At 48.6% G+C, this 24,410-nt stretch overlaps 2 protein-coding genes across 2 annotated transcripts; one reads left to right on the forward strand and one right to left on the reverse strand.

Moving 5' to 3' along the window:
- Positions 1 to 810: 810 nt before the first annotated feature.
- Positions 811 to 2,855, forward strand: LOC123096369 (mucin-5AC). The gene has a single exon (XM_044518091.1). It carries the CDS (start codon positions 819 to 821, stop codon positions 2,391 to 2,393), a length of 1,575 nt encoding a protein of 524 aa, XP_044374026.1. The 5' UTR covers positions 811 to 818; the 3' UTR covers positions 2,394 to 2,855.
- Positions 2,816 to 23,820, reverse strand: LOC123096370 (uncharacterized). Its single transcript, XM_044518092.1, has 7 exons — positions 23,546 to 23,820; positions 22,779 to 22,847; positions 4,445 to 4,558; positions 4,269 to 4,343; positions 3,734 to 3,865; positions 3,507 to 3,648; positions 2,816 to 3,348 (listed from the first exon to the last, which is right to left on the reverse strand). The coding sequence occupies exons 1-7, from the start codon at positions 23,732 to 23,734 to the stop codon at positions 3,197 to 3,199; spliced, it is 873 nt and encodes a 290-aa protein (XP_044374027.1). The 5' UTR covers positions 23,735 to 23,820; the 3' UTR covers positions 2,816 to 3,196.
- Positions 23,821 to 24,410: the final 590 nt, after the last annotated feature.

The raw sequence follows: 24,410 nt of genomic DNA on the forward strand, positions 1-24,410 counted from the left end.
AGTGAAATGGCAACTTGTGAAACTGATTATTTCAAAATGTGTAACAGTTTATTTCAAAAGTGTGAAACATGTTATTTATAAAATGTGTAATTGAAATATATGTGATTTTTGTGAAACAAGCCAGAGAAAAATGAAATGTAGGTTCTGAAGGTGGAAACCAGTATGAATCTGAAATGTCAACTTGTGAAATCAATTTTTTTCAAAATGTGAGATGGTTTATTTTAAAATAGTGAAATATGTTCTTTCAAAAATGTGCAACTGAAATAGATATGATTTTTTTGAAACACGATAGTGGAAAGTGAAATGTAAGTTGTGATAGTGAAAACAACATGAAACTAAAATATCAACTTGTGAAAATGATTGAAACCATTTTATTCAAAATATTTCAAGCGAGTGAAATATGTATCATGATTTTTGAATTCATTTAAAATGTATTCAAATTCGATCTTCTTTGAAAGGTCTTTGCGGCATGAGTTCAAATATATAAAAAGTTTTGAAATTGGAATATTGGTTTAAAAGATATGAACAATTTAAGTTAGCAAACATAAAATAAATGGATGGGCTTGTTTAGGAGAGGGAAGAGAGAGAATGGCAGCGCATGGATGCAACCGTGATGTACCATCTGATCGAAAAGTATGGGGATCATCTGACATACGCAGAGTGTATTGCAGTGTATTTCATCTGAAAAATCATTCACGTTTATACATTTTCTGGCAGATGAATCTTGAGCACTCAATAAACGGCCAGAGATCTGCCGCTACCTGGGCCTAACGCGCAATTTTCCCTTTTTCAGGTATGTGCAGCGCGCGCAGGAAATTATGCAGCGGGAAGCCAGCGAGCCGGGTTTTAATAAAAATGAGGTTGGGGGGAACCCATTTTCATCAAAAAAAGCCAACGAGCCGGCCGGACGCGTCGCGGCCAAGATTCCCAAGGGAAAGGAGCCCGTAACGTCCCAATATCATGTACTCGAGTCAGCTGACGTGCCAGCGGCCCACATCAACCTTATCATCGTCAGCGACGACGACGATGAGGAGGAGGAGGAGGCGGCTAACAAGGTCGCCGCTGAGACCAACAACTCCTCTGTGAACATCGTGGATCCTCGTGTGGTAGCAGCTGTGGCGATTGCGCCAGTCCCTCCTGCTGCGACTTCTGCACCGGCTCCAATTACCCCGGTGGCCGGGGCGCCTATGGCCTTTGCAACAGATTCGGCTACCCCTGCTACTTATGGCCATGGCCATGGCGCCGACGGCGTCTGCGCACGTGGGATCAAAAGGCCACACGCTCATGATGCAATCTTTGCACCGGCTCCGGGCGCGGGGGCGCCAGTGGGCTTTGCACCAGCTCTGGCTACCCCTGCTGCTTCCGATCATGGGAACATGGGCAGGATGGCCGAGGAACTGCAGGACATCGAGGCCGTATCCGCCTCCATGGCCCAGGCGATATATCGCCGCTCGGTGAGCGCCAGGTCGAACCTGCCACGGTGGGGGTGTCACGGCCTGCGAACCCCCAAGACCCGTTCGGCCCCTGCACATTGCAGTTTGCCGATGAAACGCAACACCACGGGACCAGCCCCTGCCTATGCTGGTTCCTCATCCCGTGCCCCTGTTGCTTCGGGCTCCTCATTCCGTGCCCCTGCTGCTAAAATCACCAGCTCCACTCCGGGCTCCACATTCCGTGCTCTTTCCGCTAACATCAGCAGCTCCGCTCCGGGCTCCTCATCCCATGCTCCTCCTGCTAAAATCACCAGCTCCATTCCGGGCTCCTCATCTCGTGCCCCTCCTGCTAAAATCATCAGCTCCTCGGGCTCTCATTCCGTGCCCTTCCTGCTAACATCAGCAGCTCCGCTCCGGGCTCCTCATCCCGTGCCCCTCCTGCTAAATCACCAGCTCACTCGGCGCTCCCCATTCTGTCCCTTCCTGCTAACATCAGCAGCTTCGCTCCGCTCCTCATCCCTTGCTCCTCCTGCTAAAATCACCAGCTCTGCTCCGGGCTCCTCATCCCGTGCCCCTCCTGCTAAAATCATCAGCTCCGCTCCGGGCTCCTCATTCCATGCCCTTCCTGCTAACATTAGCAGCTCCGCCCCTCCTGCTAACATCAGCAGCTCCGCTCCGGGCTCCTCATCCCGTGCCCTTCCTGTTAACATTAGCAGCTCCGCTCCGGGCTCCTCATTATGTGCCCTTCCTGTTGACATCAGCAGCTCCGCCCCTCCTGCTAACATCAGCAGCTCCGCTCCGGGCTCGTCATCCCGTGCCCCTCCTGCTAACGTCAGCAGCTCCGCTCCGGGCATGGCTATGCCGGAGCAAGGGAATGGGATTCGTGGCTTCGTCCGCCTCTTCGGCGTCGACATTGCCCTCGTCCGCCTCTTCGGCGTCGACATTGCCCCGCGGGAGTAGGCGATACTTATGCAAGCGTTGCCGGAGGCTTGCAGCTCAGCATGCTAGTCCGTTAGCTCGCTCATGATTCCCTGCTGCTGATTCTCAATCAGCGGCGAAATAGTATCTTTGCTTCCATTATTTACTTTCAAGATGATTGCTTCCGTTCAGATTTTACATAGTTCGTACCAGAGCTTTTAGCCTGTATGTAGGCTTTCCAGATTTATCAGTTTTATGAATTATTTCGAGTTTGATTCTAGGGTTCATACCGGAGCTTGTAGCCTTGTAGGCGTTCCAGATTAACCAGCTGTATGAATCACTTCAGTTTAGATTCTAGAGTTCATACAAGAGCCTGTAGCCTTTTGGCTTTCCAGATGTAATCAGGTGTATGAATTATCTCATGGAATAAAGTTATAAGAGTTGTTTGAATAACGCGTCTCTCGAAACAAGAATTTGTCCAACTTTATATATATAAAGCCCAAACGACCGAACCGATACAAAGGTGGTGGGAAAACAGAGCTGTGAGTTCTCGGAAATGAAGTTGCGAGAGTATATTCAGTCTGCACTGTCGTCTTACTCTCTGAATGTACATCAAGTGTATCAAAAATAATCAAGCTGTTCTACTTGAACCTCTCCTTGTATACAGCACAGATGCAAATTAAGTGGAAACCTTTTGATGTCAGAGAATGTAACTACATTTTTTGTGGATCATGAGCATCAGTTAGATCTTAGAAGTATACGTATTTACATCCCTGATGATGATGACGATGATGATGATGATGGCATATGCAAGTGATTGAGTAAGCGGTACCAAGATCCGAGGGTCATATATTCTGAATTGCCAGTCTCGCGGCAACCATACCGATATTATGTTCTACATACTCAATTCCGCTGTTTACTCTTTCCAGAGTGTCTGTTGAATCCATTGCCTTTATCTTGTATTTTTGCAGGGTAAGAAGTTCTGCATCTGACATACCTGTAGTGTATGACTTTGATGTTAGATTAGACTACATGAAGCTGACGTACATCCTCTGCACCATCTCTTAGTTGGTCATTCCAGGTAATATTGAGATTTAAAACATAAGTTGTAATCAAGAAGTGATCAGAGGTGAAGATGGAATGATCTTTTGTCACCTGAAACTGATTGGTACGCGGCAAAAGAGAGACGTTCTACGAGCCCAGGGATAAATTCTTCGTCGTACCCTTCGAAAGTTTCTTTCTCAGACCACATTAGAGAGCTCTTGATGTTTGTTTGCAGCGGTTCATCCTCAGGCACCTAAATCGAGAGGTTTTTATGTCAGAACATCAGGATATTCAAACGTACGCGAATCATCAAAAGGAACAAAAAATAGTTACTAAACCTTCAGCTTCATTTGTAGGCTGTGCAAATTGCACATGGACTCTCTTAGTCTGGAAATTCTCAGGCCCAATCCGGTGCCATCGCAAGACTTGTCCATCATAGGAGAAACATCACCACGCAAATAGGGCTCCATCTGGATCAAGGAACAACGTGACCATCTAAAATAGAAGTGAAACACAAGAGGTACCGTGAACTGTAGCTACATAAAACAGTGGATCAAGTTCAGGATATGAAAAGAGCATATGCCTAGGTGCCTAGCCATCCCTTTATTTCTGACTCTTCTTTCTTAGCCGTGCCAAAAAGAATTCAGAACTACCACCCCATTCAACGGTCTATAAAACTCCATAAGTGGACTTACGAAATCTGCACATATGTGTATTATAGATCAAACGGGAATACAGCATTTTGATAGAAAATGAGAACAATAGCTTTGAAGGTATTATACACACAATTCATAGAAGTTCTCAAGTATTTGAACAATGGTACGAGCATCAACATATAAAACAATTCAAACTCCAGAGCCGGAACTTGCGTACCTGAAGAAGGTTCTTGATGTTCACACGGCATACACCTCTAATTGACACTAATGCTCCAAAATCCAGCTTTTGAACCTATACTAGAGATAAATCATTGAGTAGAAAAGGTGAACAATCCTAACAAGAACCCTGACAATGAAATATAGAAATACTTCACAGGAAGGACAAGAACTCACACTTTCTATCTGCACCAAACAACCATATCTTACAGCAAACGAATCCTTGGAAGAGCTTGATAAAACTGGATCAAGGACAAAGTGTACAAGAGAATTTTGCCTCTTATACAAAGCCTGTTGAGTGAGGATTGACAGACATCAGAAGACCTGTTAGGATTCAAGGGTGACAACAATATGTAGTTCTTGTGTATGAACAATGAGTCAGAATTCCCTTTGTACTGTCCTCAGCACTCATTTACTAACTAGAGTTTTGTAGGATATCAAGCCAAGACTCGTTAAAAAAAATCTACAATTTTCACGATATACATGGTTTCTTGTGAGTCGTTCGTTTTTTATGATCCAAGGGTGGAGAGTCAAACTACCTTACTGAACATAGTAGGTCATACCTCACCACATAAGGGTGATAGACTTTTTACTTCACAGTAAATAAGGGTGTATATACTATTTAGGCTCTCTTTAAAAGCGTGAAATAAATACCTTACGGAATCGTCATAAAAATAATATTTGATTAGCTGTATTTCAGAAACAATATACTATTTAGGATCGCATTAAAAGCACGATTGTCCATAAGGTAAGCTAGCTGTCAAAATAAATAACTCCCATTCATCTGCCATACCCCTTCGGGGTCCTTGCCAGCTGGCAGGACCAGGGGCAACTGTCAGCAATGCGGGAGACGGAGGTCCCACGGATTGACGGGACAGGTCATGCTTGTGGCCCAGCCATGTGAGCCGCTTGGCGTGGTTAGGGGCTGCCACGAGTCCAATGCTTGAGGAGGTCCCGAGCACTGAGAACCTAAAGCATTCCCTCTGTTATTGCTCCCCTTCCCCCATGGGCTCCCGGATTGGGCGTGTGGCCCTTGGCGGGCCTCCACGATCATGACGACCTGAATGGGAGGGACGATGGTGACGACTGCGACGCGGCTCCGCTTTTGGCCTCGTCCGGTCGGCCTATTGTAGGCCAGATGGGACGAATGAGAAGTGCTTCGGTTGCACTTAAAATATAGGCAAGGATGGCACGCCCGTTGAATCGGATGACGTTGGAGGCCCAGGTACAGTCATAACATGGTGATACGACAGCTCAGGAGGCCTCTACCCACTACGGCCCATTCCGAGACGTCATGGAGGAAACCACATGGATGATGGGCGATGAAGGTCAACCCATCGTGGATGGGCACAACCATGGACACCAGCGACTCCCCTGGAGACTATAAAAGGGAGTTGGGCGGTTCCGTCCAGGGACGTGTGTCGGTGTCAAAACCGGCGGATCTCGGGTAGGGGGTCCCAAGCTGTGGATCTTGGATCAATGGGGAACAAGGAACGAAGGAGACGATGTTTACCCAGGTTCGGGCCCTCTCGAAGAGTTAAAACCCTATGTCCTGCTTGATTATATTGAAGTGTATAGGATGATTACAGAGTCGATTTACCACGAGATCAGATGAACTAAACCCTAGATGAGTAGGATGATGGTTGTTCTTCTAGCCTCTACGGACTAAACCCTCTGGTTTATATAGACACCAGGGGTACTAGGGTTACACATGGTCGGTTACAATGAAGGAATAAACATGCTGATTCTATCATCATGACTTTGAGGACACACCAAGGCTCCATAGGTTTCCTGTCCAGATACGGAATCGCCTTATAGCTCGGCCTTGTAGTAGTCACAGAGCAGCCCACCTGTCCGGCCCATAAGAGATAGGCCGGCAGCCCAAGGACCCCCTAGTCTAGGACTCCCTCAGTAGCCCCCGAACTAGACTCCAACGCCGGTATTCGTGATTTCTGGTAGCTCTGCACGTCCGAAGTCTCCGGCTTGCGAGATGAGTTCTTCACCCCCTCAATGTTCGGATGTCCATAGTTCAGCTGCTGATGATCTCATGACTTGTCGAAACGCCGTTGGGCCCACCATACCAATCTTTGCATTCAGGGTTAATTACACCCCTCGATTTCCGTGCGCCAGAAGGAGGCGGATGGTCTAGTAGTCTTTTACAGAAACGCCCCTTATGAAAACAAGGAGGAAGCACCTATTAAATAGGCCAAGAGCATGACAGAGAGCCCATTCCATCCCCCAAATCTAGAAGCCGAAAAACCAAAAAAATGTGGAGAAAAAATGGCGGGCGCCCCAAGCTCCTCCTCACGCCCCCATGGCCCCCTCCCGGGTGACTGGGCAAGCTGTTCAGTCTCCCACCTTCATTTAAGCAGACTTGAGACGGAGGGATATCTTCCCGCTTCAGATCTCACATCTACCCGCCCCGGATTAACTTCCGCGAACGGTGAAGCTCACGCAGAGAACTTCCCTGCTCCATGCAAAGAAGAGAGGGTATGTTTCGTGCCCTTCCTCTTACGAGGCTTGGGCTTCCTAATCCATCCTTTCCTGAGGGGCCTGCTAGAGTTTTACGGAATCCAACTCCATCACCTCACCCCTGGATCCATTCTGCATATCTTGGGCTTCGTTGCTCTTTGCGAGATGTTTCTGGGTTGTGAGGCCCATTTTGGACAATGGAGAAAGTATTTCCGCCTCGTCCCTCGCACCCAAGGAGGGACAATCTGGGAAGTAGGCGGAGACGAAGTATGGCGCATAGCCGGGACAGGGTATCCCGTCGGGACCCCGAAGGACTCCGAAGAGTGCACCTCGGAATGGTTTTATACTGAAGACATTCCCCTATTCGAGCCAGTTCGGAGGGGGCTGCCCGAATACTCGGACGCTCCTTTAAAGAAGCGGTTCAATTAGCGGCCAAAAAGCCCTTCTCAAGAAAAAAGTGACGAAGTGCAGCGCCTGGCCACCAAGGTGAGGTTGTTAGCCCGCAGCAAGTTAACCATCATTGATGTGATGGCTGCCACCATTACTCGATGCGTGCAACCCCTTCAACAAAGGATGCATCCCCTGTGGTGTTATAATGGAACAAGCGACGCGGCCCGTTACAAACGGAAGGGGCCTGACAACCAGGCAGCAATGGCAGCTATACTGGCCGATCTCTTCAACGGAGAAGAAGAGTTTGCTCGTCTAAGAAACAGGGGTGGCTATTCGAGTTATAACCCCATTGAATGGGTAAGTTCAACTTTCATTTTCGTAGTCCGGACATTACATCTGTATCTAATGATCGGATCTTCCATTTTTCCGAACAGCATTGGAGGCACTTGGTCGAGACCATCAGCTGCCCTTCTCCACAACCAGAGAGCCATTCCCGTGATGATGACCCAGGATTCCATGACGATCCAGAGACGTCAATCAATTTTGAGGATGGGATCTTTTAAAAGGAATCTCGATGGCTCTAAGGTGGCCCTTATAGCCGATCACCCTGGGACCCTCCCTTCTTCCGATGTAAGTAGCAAGAAGGCCTCTTCTCGAAAAGGGCGTTTGCCTCGCGCCATTCCGAGTATGCTAACTTCTACTCCAAAGGGTCGCCGAACACCGATGAGAGCGGCGTCGACTATGTCGGCACCAACCAACGGCGGAGCTTCCAAGCGCAAAGCGGCCACAGGAGCTACATTGACCGCACCCCCGACCAGTAGGTATTTGTTTGAGCTTATAGTTCGGCCATTAATGTGGCCAATGCGAATACTAATAATTTTTGCCGAGACCTGCAGAAAGTGTGTACCGCCACTATCGTCCGAAGACGTCAAGGAAGCGCCAGGGGGTAATCCCGGACTGAGATCTTTGGCACGGGCCGGGGTCAACACGGAGGCTCCTGCCGCAGACCAGCCTCTGGAGGATCCTGGGGATGTCTCGGTTACCAATTCCGAAGTCGAGAGTGTGATGAATCACCGACGATGGAAGGAGTCACTGCGTCATCCAGTGTTTTCCGAACAGGAGTTCAATGCACTTAGTTCGGTGGACGCCTACCTCGGAGCCGCCCGATCGACTTGAAGGAATCGCCCATCTACTGTCGACCAATATGCAGGTTTGTGATTGGTTTTGATAACCGAACATAAATCCTGACCCAGTAGCCTCCGAGCCTTAAGTTGGGCGGTACGGCCGAGCTAAGGGTCTTAATATGCATATGTTGTGACATGGTGCAGGCCTTGAAGGAACAAAACAACAAACTGACCGAGGACCTTGAGCTGAACCAAACACAGTTGGCGGCTGCACAGGCCGAACTGGAGGAGGTCAAGAAGTTCACCCGGGAAGCACATGTTGAGTAGAAAGTTTTACCATGCATAAGAATTTTTTAGGGCGTCTTTTGTGGCAAAAGATTGCCTTGTAGCAGCCGAGTCCATAGGCCAACTGGAGAAAGACTTGAAAGCGGCTAAGGAGGCCCAAAGGTACGCCGAATCACAACACGAAGCCGGCTACCGAGTACTGTCCCGAAGCCATGAGGATAAAAACAAGCTTAAAGCGGAAAATCAGCGACAGGCCGGAGAAATAGAGCATTAAAATCCCAGCTGGCACAAACCCTCGAGGAGAAGCAGAGATTGAAATGCGGCATGTTTGGTAAGTGAAATTTCAACTTGTGATCATGCAAAGCATGCGTATGATGTCAATGTAAAAAAACCTGCCCCATCTCTTATCAGATCTCCTGACCGGGCGTCTCGAAGAAGAGGCTGGCTCGTTCGGGGGGAACCTGCTAAAGGAACTGTCCATCGTGCACGAACGAGCTCGAAAAGCTATGAGGAGCATGACCAAGGCGCTATGGCCAAACGAGACGCCTCCAGAAGGGATGGTCGAACTGGCCAATCGATTTAAAGGAGCTCGGCGTCGTTTCAAGCTTTGGAAGATGTCGGCTTGCCAAGAAGGAGCACGGGAGGCATGGGCAATGGTTAAGACCCGCTTTACCAAGCTGGACCCGAATCATTTAGCTCGGGTCGGGCCGGCAAGGCCCGATAGGCGGGAAGTGCCACTTCATTTGGTGTATGACCAAGTGATGCCAGCCGCTCGGTTATCTCAAGAAGACTGCGCCCTGGATACTATAATAGATAGTCTCGACCAGAAGCAGGGTGTTTGATTCTATGTTTCTATGTACTTTACATCAAACAATCTCCGTCCGTGTTGTAAACGTTGTCTTAACCGGCCATCGGCTTCAACCTCCCCCGCCATTGGCCAGGGAGTGTTCCGAACTGTGTGACCTGTTGGAACAGAAAATCACTTCGGAGAACCAAGCAATCCGGCCATTTGGTACGAACAGACAGAACGCGCACAGGGAGTTATGTTATATTACTGTTTAACGTAAGAAACATCTTCCAAAGAAAATAGTTCCTCCAAGGGTTCCTTTCTTTGGGTTGTTATGTTGACCATAGGCGTTTTAACAAGACCGCCGTAGTAAGCGGATGATGGTTACTCCGGGAAAATAAATCCGGGTGTTTGGTGATGATCACCACTAATTTTCGCTTCCCTCGTAGCTGACCAATTATGTTCTTAAGAACGCTAGCTTTCGGCTTCACCCGTCTGAGGTTCGTATCTGGGTAATCCGGTCGTAACAATCGCAGAGGTGCTCACTTTACCCTCTAGCCGAATAATCGGGAACACAGAGGGTAAGCATAGGAGCGAAGCAACCCAGCTTGGCCAAAACTTAACTCAAATCGATTCATATGATGGCTTAAAAACGACATTGCAAGGGTGCAAACACGACAAAGGCGAATAAATGCACAAAAGATATATTAATTGGCTTCGTTAAAGAAGCCCCCAGGTATAACCGTACATTTAAAGATGTATGCCCAAGTAAACTTAACATAGTTCGGTTTAGCCGAACACAGCCTGGGAGGTGTTATCCACACTCAAAAAGTAAAAAGAAAAGAAATAGTCTAACAAAAGAAAGGCTAGTTGAGTGGCGACACCGGACTAGCCGTACAAGCGTCGAAGCCGAGCTGCGTTCCATGGGTTTGGTTCGAGGCGATTGTCTGCTGGGTTGCGGAGACGATATGCTCCCCCAGCTAGCACTTCATCGATTATGAAGGGACCCTCCCACTTGGGCGAGAGCTTATTCTTCTGCTTCTCAGGGAGACGTAGGACGAGTACGCCTACGTTGTATGCCTTCGCCCGAACCTCCCTACTCTGGTAGCGTCGGGCCTGCTGTTGATAGAACGTAGAGCGGGCCGAGCTATGTCGCGCTCTCCTTCCGGGGTGTCCAGGGCGTCCTGCCGATCTAACTCGGCTTCCTTTTCTTCGTACATGCGCACTCTTGGCACGTCATGAATGAGGTCGCAGGGTAGGACTGCTTCTGCGCCGTACACCATGAAGAACGGCGTGTATCCCGTTGATCGGTTAGGGGTGGTGCGCAATCCCCATAATACAGAGTCAAGCTCCTCCACCCAGTGGCAATCGGATTCTTTCAGGAACGGACCAGACGAGGCTTTATGCCGCTCATGAATAGTCCATTGGCCCGTTCGACCTGTCTGTTGGTCTGTGGGTGATATACCGAAGCGTAATCGAGCTTGATGCCCATGTTAGCGCACCAGTCCTTTACCTCCTGGGCTGTGAAATTGGATCCATTGTCCGTTATTATACTGTGGGGGACACCGTAATGGTGGACCACGCCGGATATAAAGTCGAAGACCGGTCCGGACTTAGCTAAAGTTACTGGTTTTGCCTCAATCCATTTAGTGAATTTGTCAACCATGACCAGTAAGGTATTTCTTCTTCTAGGTCCCCCCTTTAAGTGGTCCGACCATGTCCAGCCCCTAGAGCACAAAAGGCCAGGTAATCGGTATTGTCCAGAGAGCCGTGGGGGGCATGTGGCTTTGATTTGCAAAAGGCTGGCATCCAACGCAATGTTGGACTAGTGTGTTTGTGTCAGCACGAGCGGTGGGCCAGAAAAACGCTGCTCGGAAGGCCTTGCTTACCAGGACCCGAGCTGCCGCATGGTGAACGCCCATGCCAGCATGTATCTCGGCCAAAAGTTGTTGCCCCTCTTCTTCACATATGCATCTCTGGAGGACTCCGGTAGTGCTTTTCTTGTACAGTTCACCCTCGTGGACCTTATAAGCCTTAGAACGCCGAATTATGCGTCATGCCTCGGTCTGGTCATCGGGGAGCTCTTGTCGAAGAAGATAGGCAAGGAAGGGCTCGGTCCATGGCGCGATTACAGCCATGACTTCGTGCGCCGAAGGTGTTTCTTCGAGTGCCGAGCCTCCGATGATTTCTTCGTCTGGCTAGATGTCAGGAGGGACGATCTGTTCTGGGCCGGTGGCTCCCGCTTCCTTGCCCTTGTCTTGCCACACCACGGATGGCTTGAAAAGCCGTTCCAAGAAGGTGTTTTTAGGGACTGGGTCACACTTGGCGCCCATGCGAGCGAGGACGTCAGCAGATTGATTGCTGTCTCTGGAGACATGGTGAAATTCTAACCCTTCAAACCGGGCTGATATTTTAAGGACGGCATTCCGATATGCCGCCATCTTTGGGTCTTTGGCGTCCAATTCGCCGTTGACTTGGGAGATGGCGAGGTTAGAATCTCCCTGCACCTCGAGTCGTTGTACGCCCATTGACGTTGCCATTCGAAGGCCATGCAACAGAGCCTCATATTCGGCCACGTTGTTGGAATCCGTATACATAATTTGTAGTACATACCGGATATTGTCGCCAATGGGAGATGTAAGGATCACCCCAGCCCCCAGTCCGGCTAACATCTTGGAGCCGTCAAAGTACATTGTCCAATGTGAATATGTACTATATTCCCTGGGGAGCTCGGCTTCTGCCATTCGGCGAGAAAGTCGGCCAGCACCTGAGATTTAATAGCTCGGCGTGGTTTGTACATGATTTCGAAAGGAAGGAGCTCTACGGCCCATTTGGCAATGCGGCCGATGGCGCCCTGTTGTTGATAATGTCGTTCAGCGGTACTTCAGATGCCACAGTGACCGAACACTCTTGAAAGTAGTGTCGGAGCTTTCGGGATGCCATAAAAATTGTATAGGCTATCTTCTGGTAATGAGGATATCGAGATTTGCATGGTGTGAGTACTTATGATACGTAGTAGACTGGCTTCTGCACCCGGAATTTGTGGCCCTCCGATTCTCGTTCTACCACGAGAACCACACTCACAACTTGATTTGTGGCCACGATGTACAACAGCATGGGTTCACCTATGCCGGGTGCTGCGAGTATAGGATTGCCGGCCAATAACGTTTTTATTTCTTCTAGTGCGGTAGTTGCTTCATCAGTCCGCTCGAAGTTTTTGGTCCGTTTGAGCAGTCTGTAGAGTGGCAGTGCCTTTCTGCCAAGGCGGGAGATAAAGCGGCTCAGGGCCGCCATGCAGCCTGCCAGTTTTTGGACATGCTTCAGCTCCGTAGGGATCGCTAGTTGGGATAGGGCTCGGCTTTCAGCCGAATTGGCCTCTATTCCTCTATGGGAGACAATAAATCCAAGTAGTTTGCCGGCGGGAACTCCGAAGACGCATTTGTCCGGATTGAGCTGTATATCGTAAGCTCGCAGATTATCAAAGGTTTGGCGGAGGTCGTCCACCAACTGGCTTACGTGTTTAGTCTTAATGACCACGTCATCGACGTATGCCTCGACTGTTTTGCCGATTTGATTTTCTAGGCATGTTTGAATCATGCGCTCGTATGCGGCGCCTGCATTTTTTAACCCGAAGGACATTGTGTTGAAGCAGAATGACCCGTAGGGGGTGATGAAGGCGGTTGCGGCTTGGTCGGATTCCTTCATTTTGATTTGATGGTATCCGGAGTAGGCGTCGAGGAAGCACAGTGAGGTGTGTCCGGCGGTCGCGTCGATGATCTGGTCTATGTGGGGGAAAGGGAAGGGATCATTAGGGCAGGCCTTATTTAGGTCTTTGAAATCGACGCACAACCGCCAGGATTTATCCTTTTTGGGCACCATGACCAGATTTGCCGACCACTCGGGGTGTTTGATTTCTCGGATAAATCCGTATTCGAGTAATTTTGCTAATTCTTCCCCCATAGCTTGACGCTTGGGTTCGGAAAATCGGCGAAGCGCCTGTTTGACTGGCTTGAAGCCCTTGATAATGTTCAAGCTATGCTCCGCTAGTCTTCGTGGGATTCCTGGCATATCTGATGGGTGTCAGGCAAATATGTCCCAATTTCCGCGCAAGAACGTGCACAGCGCCTCCTCAACTGCGGGGTCCAGCTGAGCTCCAATGGACGCTATTTTGTTGGGGTCCGTTGGATGCACTTGGAATTTGATGATTTTGTCCGCTGGTTTGAAGGATGTGGATTTGGGCCTTTTACTGAGGATTACATCATCCCTATCCACTATTGAGCGCAATGTGGTTAATTCCTCGGCTGCGAGAGCCTCGGATAGTGCCTCGAGGGCAAGTGATGTTGTTTTGTTTTCGGCTCGAAGAGCTCTATCTGGATCGCTTGCAATTGTGATCACACCATTGGGCCCTGGCATTTTGAGCTTCATATACCCGTAATGTGGTATAGCCTGAAACCTTGCGAATGCGTCACGCCCCAATCAGGCGTGGTAACCGCTATGGAAGGGCACAATGTGGAAAAGTAGTTCTTCGGATCTGTAGTTCTTGGGAGTGTCGAATACTACGTCGAGAGTGACTCGTCCGAAGCAGCGTGCCACTCTGCTGGGGATAATTCCTTTAAAGGTAGTGTAACTTGGTTCGACACTAGATCTGTTGAATTGCATTTTGTCAAGGGTATCCTCATAAATGAGGTTTAAACCGCTACCTCCGTCCATTAGCACCTTGTTTAGTCTGAAGCCATCCACTATGGGATCGAGGACTAGGGCGGCGGGTGCTCGGACGGGGCGGGTTCTTAGCTCGTCCTCCTCGTCGAAAGTGATTGGTGTGTCTGCCCATGAATTTGCGGCTGTCACCTGGTGGATTTGACCGAGCTCTCGAAGGGCTCTCTTCCTTTGATTCTTTGAGGAAAACATCTCGTAGATCGTCGGGATATCCATATCATTGTCTGGGGGTGTTGCTGACCGTTTGCTGGAGAGTGATATTCCAAGAATAGCCTCTCCACTCTTTGTGACTTGCCTGACCACCCAACAAGCTCGAAGGTTGTGCGTTGGGTCTGTGTTCAACAGGACCGAGTGTACGGGACATGGCTTGTCCAGTAGCTCATCGAGGACTGTTCGGGATCCTGAGAGGGTTTTATTCTTCTTATCGGCTACCAGATCCGATAGTTCGGCGAAGCTTTGAACGTGGCGACGGGCGAGGGCATTTAAGATTCCTTTGCCCTGGCAGTTATGCGAAAGGTCGCTGTGATTTCTTGGTCGTCGCAGTCCGCCATTCTACTCTTGACTAGGAGGAATCTGGCCCAGAAGTGATGGACCGTCTCTCTAGGCTTTTGCTTCATGTACATTAGATCTCATATGTCGGGCTTCCCCTAGTTACTTGGGGAATACTCAACGTGGGGGGGAAAACTTTGTATCCCCAAGGGTTGCGGGTCCGGGGCTTCGGCGGCGGTGTCCTGCGCCATCGCGACATCCGGCGCACCAGGCTCGGAACCCAGACTGTCAACCGGGTACTGTTGCGCGGACTCGAGATCGAGTTTCGAGTCATGGCTTGATTTCGGGCTCCTTCCAAGACGAACATCGGATTCCGAGCTGGAGGCCTGGACCAAATGATCGGAAATCCCGACATAATCCGTTTTTAGCTCCGGTGACTGTGAGCCTTCAGCCAAATCCTCGATGGTGGCGACGAGGTGTGTGACCGGTGGGACGTAAATTTCCCTGTTATCAGGTTTAAGCCCAATCTGATCATAGACCGAGGATGGGCCGTCGGATATTCCCATGGCCTGGATCCGATCTAAACTCATTTAACGATGAAAGATCTGTCGGTTCCATGCTCCTGGAGTACTCGGGGTCGACCCGCAGTATCGCTGCTCAGGGGGTGTTCGAAGTCACGCCCGGGCAGTGTTCGGCCAGAGCTAGTCCGGACGTAACGACGAGGTCGAGCTTTAAGGCCGGATCCAGGGTAGCGGGGTTTATCGCTCCCGGTGTTAAGGCGTTGGCATTGCCAAGCTCTTCAAGGGGAGCTGAAGACCTCGTCAAGATAAGATCTCCCCAGGAGTCGGCGACGAACTCTAGGTTCCCAAACCTGATCTCCTAATCAGGGGCAAAACTTTCGATCTGGCCGAGGCGGCCGGTTGGATCGGCGTGCAGCACAATGCTGCCGAACGCAAAGATCTGGCCGGGAACGAAGATGTCCCCGGCGCGGATGCCATTATTAATGACTAGGCGAGCCATTGACCCTTCAGCGACCCAACAGTGGAACTCTCAATGAAAGCACCAACGTTGGTGTCAAAACCGGCAGATCTCGGGTAGGGGGTACCCAGTTGTGGATCTTGGATCAATGGGGAACAAGGGACAAAGGAGACGATGTTTACCCAGGTTCGGGCCCTCTCGAAGAGGTAAAACCCTACGTCCTGCTTGATTATATCGAAGTGTATAGGATGATTACAGAGTTGATCTACCACGAGATCAGATGAACTAAGCCCTAGATGAGTAGGATGATGGTTGTTCTTCTAGCCTCTACGGACTAAACCCTCTGGTTTATATACACCAGGGGTACTAGGGTTACACATGGTCGGTTACAATGAAGGAATAAACATGTTGATTCTATCATCTTGACTTGGAGGACACACCAAGGCTCCATAGGTTTCCTGTCCGGATATGGAGTCGCCTTATAGCTCGGCCTTGTAGTAGTCGCAGAGCAGCCCACCTGTCCGGCCCATAAGAGATAGGTCGGCAACCCGAGGACCCCCTAGTCCAGGACTCCCTCAACGTGAAAAAGAAGAACTAGAAAACATAGGGAGCTCACTGTGCTGGTTGTAAGTAGCGACCCCTTCTCTCTTCTGATACACAAGCAAAGAAACATACAACAGGAGTAGGGTATTACACTGACGCCGATGGCCCGAACCTAGGTAAACTGCCTCGCCGTGACTTCGTGGAGTGACGAGAGTGTTTTAACCCCTGGCCCACTTCCGCAGGGGGCGGGGAAGGGTCCGACCACTCTTTCATACGCAGCCTTTCCCTACATTTCTTCAAGAGGCTATTTCCAGGACTCGGACCCGTGACCTTCATGGTCACAAGGCAACAGCTTTACAGATGTGTCAAAGCTCCCCTTGGTATATTTTAGACTTATGTGGAAATATTGCCATGTCCAATGCAATATTTGAAGATTAAAAATAATTACTTGCCTACATATGGCCAATGATCCCCTAATATACTTCTGCATCTCAATAAATCCTGGAAAATTATGGGGACGCTTATTACACTAATATTGGGTCAAATGGCATTGCGTTTCATCTTTATCTCTTGGTCAAACTCATTTGGACCTATATGATCAATGCATTGGACCCCACATCTTGATGCTTCCAAACCTCTTGCCAGTTGGACATATTGTTCATCATCCTTATCTACACATGTGGTCAAAGTCTCAAGTCCAATTGCATATTGAAAACACTACTAGCATCTATCACAAATTTTGGCTCCATATGATCACTATGTGTAAAACCCCACCAAATTTCTTCCAATATTGGTGAAACTTGGCCAACATAGTCCTTATCTCTATATTCACCAGTTCAAGATGGGAATGGACCGGGTCGGCCCGCTGGGTCGCTGACCCGGCCTGAAAATTCGAGACCGATGGGTCATGTGGGTCGGCCTCAAATTTTTTTGGGTCGGTAGAGCCGACACCAAATGACCCGTTGGGTCAGCGGGATCGGCCCACCTCGTGGTCTCGTATGTCACGGCAGCTATGTCCTAATCATCGCCCTCGCCGATCTCTGCCGTGCCGGTGCTGCTGCCTCTGGCTCACCGTCCCAGTCATGTCCAGCTCGTCATCCGGCCCACCGTCAGCTTGTCCTCCCGTGCCCCGTCCAGCTCTCTAGTGCAAAGTTGAGACTAGTAGGTAGAGCATCAGTCTAATGTCAACTAGTAGTACTAGTGGCATCCGATGGCTAAACACAATTCACCCGCACAGATGCATCTCTGTACAATGCCTGGAAAGAAACACACAAGCTAACTATGGTCTACGAATGTATGCATGTACAATGCGGATGCAGCAACTAGACCACTTGAATCTCCATATAATTTTGTCTTCTATTCCTAGTTACTATTAGGATTTTAGCTATCAACACATCACAAAAAAAGCAACACACATCACTAATATTGGGTCGACCCAAAATACCCATCGGGCCAACGAGGCCACTACTATTCATGATATGGGTCGCCCGTGGCCTCTTATGTTGGCCCTGAGGCCACTAGGGCCGGGTCGGCCCATTCCCATCCTGATCACCAGTGATAAAAATTGCAGGTTCATTTGAAAGTTCTAGCCCCATGATCATTTCATCGATGCATTAGGTTTTTGGTCAATGGACTTGAGTGCTTGCTTGATCTTTGCTTCTCATCTTCGTAGACGAGTTTAGCATCTTTGCTAGAATCTAGTCATCAAATGGCAAGGTCAGGATTGCGACAGAATGGCGGGAACAAAGTGTGGCATGCAATTTGCACGCCCTGGGTAAATGCGATTTCCATTATGCATTGCGGACACCTCGCGCCCTCTATTCATCCATGGGTCCCTTGCGTAGCTTGCGACAAAATCAATGTCCGCCATCGAGCCTTACGACCTACCGATGTAGTTCTAGCCCTGTCTGTCGAGGGATTTTCATCGGGTCCTAGGATTGGTGCGAGAGCTAGTATGTAGATTAGTAGTCAAGGGAACATAACATCAATCCAACATGGGATCTAGAACACAAGTTGAAAAGAAGACACGATATACCAAGGTTCGCCCCCCTAAGTTCTGGATAAGATCAATTACAACAAGGGTACTCGTAGCGTCTGAAATGTCACGTTATTTTTTGCAATGTAACTAACAACGGTGCAAAATTAGCACGTAATTTGGATAATAATGGGTGCTTGCGCATCGAGGACTGGGACGTAAATGGTCATCTCGTAGTTGAAGCGGTCGCACTCAATTGAGTGTTTGAGGGAGCCCCGCACTGTGATACTGTTGTTCGGTCCCAGTAGCTTCATCATCATGTAGGTATAATTTGGGGGGTTTTTTTGAGCAACCAGCAAGTGTGCCGCCTTTTCATTAAGAAGGGGGAAATATTTACAAGGTGGCATGTTTTAAAAGGGGACATGCCGGAAACCCCAAGATCCCAAGGATCCCAGTCAAAGCCCCATGCTAACTACTCATGAATTGGAATCACTCATGGCTGGAAGGCCAGCTTACGCTGCGAAATTTCCTCGTAGGCCAGATGGGCCACCTTGAAGTAAGTCAGTCTCGTGCCTTCGAAGATGCGATGGTTCCTCTCCTTCCAGGCATTCCACAGTATGTAAATGAGGATGCCACTGCGTTGCCTTCTCAGAGTGTTGTCGTTGTCCTTGAGGCTCCCATCCCACCAGGCGTCAATTGAGGGGAAAGCGGCCGTCAGACCGAAAGCCAACGGCTCTTCCACCCAGGACCACACAAGGCGACTGACTGCAGAAGTGAATAGACAGCTCATACATGTTAGAGTTATAATATAAGTCATGTATACCCCTTTGTATTTATCCCGTAGTATAAGGGGTTTCCTGCATATGTACCACACCTGTACATGTATATATATCGGCCTATGGCCTCATGGGAATACAAGTTGCTTATTCCTAACATGGTATTAGAGCTTTAGGTCTCTTTTTCGCACGCGCAACTCGTGCTCGATCCCGTCCCTGCCGCCGCCGCGATTTTTCTTCGCCTCCGCCGGCCGCCCGGTGCCCCTCCAGCCCGTCCCCGCCGGCCGCCAGGCGCCCCCCCCACGCTAGACGCCGCTCCCGCCGCCCGCTGGGTGCCGCCGATCCCGCCAGGCGCTGCTTCTCCCGCTCGATCTCCAGGCGCCCGCTGGTCCTGCTCGGCGCCGAACTCCCGCTCGCCGTTCTCCAGGCGCCTCGCTCGGCCCCTGCTCCCGCCTCGCTCGGCCTGCTCCCGCCCTGCCGATCTCCAGGGGCCCAGCCCGTCCCGCTCGGCGCAGCTCCCAGCTGCCCCTGATCGACGCAGCCAGCCGCTGGTCTCGTCCGGTTTCTGCTGCTTTCGATCTTTGCAAAAACAAAAAACAAAAAAAAAACAAAAAAAACAAAAAAATGTCTGCTGCATCGGGCTTTGTCGCTGTTCCTCGCTGTCCGGTGATCTTCGATGGTACTAACTACACCGAGTTCGCTGGCTTCATGCGCATTCACATGCGTGGCATCCGTCTCTGGGGTGTTCTTTCTGGCGAGGTCTGCTGTCCGCCACGTCCGGTTCCTCCGGTGGCCCCTACTCCGCCGACTCCACTGGTTCTTCCTACGGATGCTAATCAGGCCGCCAAGGATGCGGCTAAGATTGCTGATGAGGCTGCTGATCGTGCCTATGATGAGAGGGCTTTGGCTTATGAGGAGGCTCTTCAGACGTATCATGGTGCTTTGTCTGTTTACACCCAGTGGCTTGATGATGATGCTCGTGCTGCAGCTGTTCTCACTGCTAGTGTTCTGCCTCAGTTTGCTTCTGAGTTTCTGGGTTTTCCTACTGTCTTCCAGATGTGGACCTGTCTTCGTCAGCGCTATGAGCCCTCTGGTGATGCCTTATACCTTTTTGTGGTTCGTCAGGAGCATGCTCTTCAGCAGGGTGACTCTACTGTTGATGACTTTTATGCACAGAGTTCTGCTATCTGGCGCCAGCTTGATTCTCTCCGCAGTGCTGGTTGTCGTACTTGTCCCTGCTGCCAGGCTGTCCAGGCCGATTTGGAGTTTCATCGCGTCTACGAGTTCCTGTCTCGGCTCCGTAAGGAGTTTGAGCCCCGGCGTGCTCAGTTGCTTGCTCGTGGCCGTATTTCTCTCATGGAGGCGCTTTCAGAGATTCGTGCTGAGGAGACTCGCCTACGTGGTGCTGGTTTGCTGGAGGTTCCCTCTGTGCTCGCTACTCGGGTTTCTTCCACTCCACCTGCTGCACCGCCCCATTCTCGCTCGAGTGCTCCGCCGCTCTTGCCCACTCCTTCTGGAGGCTCAGGTCGCCCCCGTTCACATTGTGACTACTGCAAGAATGATGGTCATATTGAGTCCCAGTGCTACACCAAGCGGAAACACCTGCGCAAGGCGCGATCATCAGGGACTGCGTCATCTCCCTCGCCAGCTTCAGCCATTGCTTTGACCGAGCAGGATATTCTGAGACTTAAGCGTCTGCTCGCGGCTTCAGGTTCTTCCTCGACGGGTACTACTGGTTCTGTGACTGATGCTTCCCGCACTGAGCACCCGCCCTCTACACAGTCAGGTACATCCCCATGGGTTCTGGACTCTGGAGCTTCTTTTCATATGTCTTCTCATTCTTCCGCTTTATGGCCTCATGGGAATACAAGTTGCTTATTCCTAACAATACAGAGATGGTCCACGATCTCAAAGGCACTAAGGCAAAGTTGGCAGACAGGGTCATGCAGCCAGCCGCGCGTGGCCAATCGATCAGCCGTGAGGATCCTGTTGTGGAGGAGGAGCCAGGAGAAGAGCTTACACTTTGGCTCTTCATGCGCCTTCCAGATTTTATTGGCCGAGAATCTCGGATAGGAGCCCAAGAATTGGGCCCGATAAGTCGAGTCGGTCGAGTACACACCGCTAGAGTGCCCGTTCCCAGAGATGGAGTCCTGAGTGTGCGGGTCCAGCCATGAATAGCTCAAGTATGCAGCCTATCATTGCGTTGTAGACAATTTCCAAGTCAACGACTTCAAAGGTGCATAGTTCCCTATGGAAGTTGTTGCCCCTTCCAAGACCACTGCCAGGGTAATTTGTCCTAAGTGTAGGTGCAACATCCCTGGGATAAGTCCGTGACAAACCCTTGAGTCTTGCTCTATCTCTGTATGGGAAATTTGCATTTGGTCCAACGATGTTTGGCCCAGTGCAGCAGTTGAGCCAAGGACTTGGGGCAAAGATAATGCACGAGCATTCAGTTAGTAATTTGAAGATTAGGAGTTGCAATGAACCTCTCCAAAGTGATACATTAGATAGTTATAAGCACAACATTTTTTAGGATTATTTTCATGCTTGACAGAGGTTTGCAATGTTCATGAAATTTACAAATTTTCACAGAATTAGTCCAAACAATGTTGTCAAATTCAAATTTTGGTATTTAAATTATTAAATAAACAAATGTAGACCTTTTAACTAGAACCCGACCTACGGAGTAGTGTGAAGACACCCCATCAATGCAACAAAGCCCGATTAGTGATAGTATTAACATTTATTTCTTTTAGTACTATCATGTTTGGAAGTTCTTAATATTTACCCAAAATTTTCGGTTGAGATTACATTTTCTTGCCCCATACTGAAAATTGTTGATTTCACAAATTTCATCCAATATTTTGAGAATTCCACTTCTAAGAGGCGTGGCATTGAACATTTCATTTAAACCAAAATGGTCTAATTTTTACCCTCGACTATTTATGAAGCCTACGTTTGGTCGCTCAACTCATCAAATAAGTTTGGTCTAGGTTTATTCCCTTGCCACATTCAAAGCAATTTTGTGATGGTCTGGTGGTAGTTTACCACACATACAAGTCCCTTCGGAAACAAGAGTTGGAAGCGGGGAGCAGACCTCATAAAGAAAAACATAAATATTATAGGAAATTTATGAAATATGAAATGAGTTTTAAAATAATGAAATTTATAATATTGTAGAAAAGGCATGGATTTCAAAAAAAGGTTTCCCCTTTCAACAGTTTTGAAACTTGACTCATTTTTCAAATTCTCGTTTTTTTCCCTATTATTCCAAAAATAGATAAGAATCATTTTTCCTAAGTTTTCATAATATTTTTAAAATATGTGAGATCTTTTTTCCGGTTTCCTTATATTTTCATTGAATTAGCTGAGTTTCCTAAAATTTTCGCATTTTCTTTCTTGACTTCTTTTTCTTATTTTCTCTTTTCGGGTTTGTCTATAAAAGAAATTATGACTAGGTTGTCACTTGTGCAAAATGCAACCACATAATCGTCGAAATCACTTCTAGTGGGGCAAGGGACCAAATCCAAACTTTTTTTACACCTCGGAAAGAAATTTAATTGATATAGAGTTGAGGGACCAAAGATTAAAGTTTGCAACAATGGAGGATCAAAAATGGGCTTTTTTCCTATTTAAATGAAATAACATGAAATTTGTAGTAAAAAGGTAAGCTAGGATTCTTATTAGCAACATGATTGTGCAATTTTTACTGGGATACCACACAGACTGTGATTTGTACACAAGCATGCCTAGGGCTAAACAATACATTTCCCTAATGAACCATCATGGTCAAACCTCTCTTAACTCTAGGAAGGTGAGAGTCGTAACATAAGAGACCATTTACATGATAAATCTACAAATGTGTGATGAACAATATTTTTTGTGTAGCAAGGAAGCTAGATTATGCCAATCGAGAAAAACAATAGTGGGATGCCAAAAGTAGCATAAAGCAATCAATTGAGCCAATGGTAATTACCTCTTCTAGCAATGCTAGATACCTTGCTTCATATAAGTGCAGGGTCTTGCATTCAGATGGAATCAACACCTATAATATTTTCATTATCTTAGTACCATCGAATTGCTATAATTTTTTAGAATTCCTAGCAATTTTATAGCTTTGCAGAGAAATAAATACTGAGGCGATCTCGATGACTAGAAACGATGCAGATAAAATATGTGAGTCCAAAATTAATTCCAGAAGTTGGCTAAAAAAATGAGAATTCTTCAATTACTTGTTGCGAAGGCAGCATGAGGAAAATAAATCATGGCGATGTGATAACCTCACCAACAATTTACTCAGGCAAAAGTCATGACTAATGGCATTGTTGCAACTTGCAAATGCTGATTGCTATAACAATCGTCTGTAAGGTACATTAGCCCCTGTAAGTAGAATTTTTGCAAGAAAACACGTCTCCCTTCAACAAGCCAATGCCCATCTAGACTCTGGCTGTACAAGCCTGAAGGTGATGAAACGCATTAGCAGAAAAAAAAATCAAACAGACCCAGAATCCCTATTTTGGCCGATTCAACTAATTTGTTATGTTCAAACAGCCAATTGTGGTTCTGGAAACCCACCCCAACGCACCAAAGAAGAATTGGTTGCCAAGACCCAAACCAATTCGACTTGCCCTCCAACCAACCATTCGACTGTGATTTATCATTATCATCAGATTTCATCTAACGCTATCCCAGCTAAATGAACAGAAAGGCGATCCGCCTTTTGGTGTTCTTCAGAAATGGTACCTCTGCGGGCTGGAATGGGAGGAGGGGGAACTCGAGCCGCGGCGATGGCGGCGGTTGCGGCGTGGACGAGCAGCGGGTGGCCCGGAGCCTGCGCCGGCGCGTCGGGCATGCGAGGAGTGAAGGGTGTATCCTATCATGCGGGTTCGGTGCTGGAGGGGAGAGGAAGCGGAAGGAAGCAGAGGCGGCCATGGATGGCCGCCGCGGCGTGAAAATGTGGCGGGGGTGGGTTGGGTGGTTTCGCGGTTGCCAATGGCGGGAGCAGAGAGATAACGCTGATCAGGTATATTTTATTGGCATCTCTGTCAGTAAAAGGCTTGGAACAATAAAATAGCCCGTTTTACAGTTTTATTAAGAAATGTCCATTCCAAGTCTCGTCCCGTAAAAATTATCATCTAGCCGATCAATGTGTGGGATGGTTAGGAGGTCAATGGTATTCTTAACACATCAGGGTTCAAATCCTGATGCTCGCTTTATTCTTGAATTTATTTCAATATTTTCGCGCGGTATGCGTTCAATGAGAGGAGACGTTTCGATCGACTACGAGGCCCATGTTGTGGCTTTGTCAATTTCAAGATGATATATGATGGCTCAGTCTCTCAGAGGTGCTCATAAGGATAGGGTCTACGTGTGTTCATAAGAGCATCTACAACCAGACATAGCAAATATGACCCCTTAAACCCCCGGGGACGCACCCGGTCAGTGACCGGACGTGTCCATTTTAAGCCCCTATTTATCCGTCCGCGCAGCCACACTCCTTATTTTTCTTCTCATATGTCTGGTCACTTTGCACGTAATTGATGGAGTTGAAGAGAGAGAAATAAAAGAATGAATAAAGAAAGAGAAAAGGTGGTCCGGGGTGGGGCCG

The sequence above is a fragment of the Triticum aestivum genome, chromosome 4D, assembly GCF_018294505.1.
Source record: "Triticum aestivum cultivar Chinese Spring chromosome 4D, IWGSC CS RefSeq v2.1, whole genome shotgun sequence".
Lineage (NCBI taxonomy): Eukaryota > Viridiplantae > Streptophyta > Magnoliopsida > Poales > Poaceae > Triticum > Triticum aestivum.

What these genes read in the sequence shown, in the direction of transcription:
- LOC123096369 (XM_044518091.1), top strand. Translation starts at nt 819, where the DNA reads ATGCAGCGGGAAGCCAGCGAGCCGGGTTTTAATAAAAATGAGGTTGGG.
- LOC123096370 (XM_044518092.1), bottom strand. Translation starts at nt 23,734, where the DNA reads ATGGCCGCCTCTGCTTCCTTCCGCTTCCTCTCCCCTCCAGCACCGAAC. An exon ending in TCCCATTCCAGCCCGCAGAG is followed by an intron (nt 22,848 to 23,545) that starts GTACCATTTCTG and finishes AAAATATTATAG; the next exon opens with GTGTTGATTCCATCTGAATG. An exon ending in ATCTAGCATTGCTAGAAGAG is followed by an intron (nt 4,559 to 22,778) that starts GTAATTACCATT and finishes CTCACTCAACAG; the next exon opens with GCTTTGTATAAGAGGCAAAA.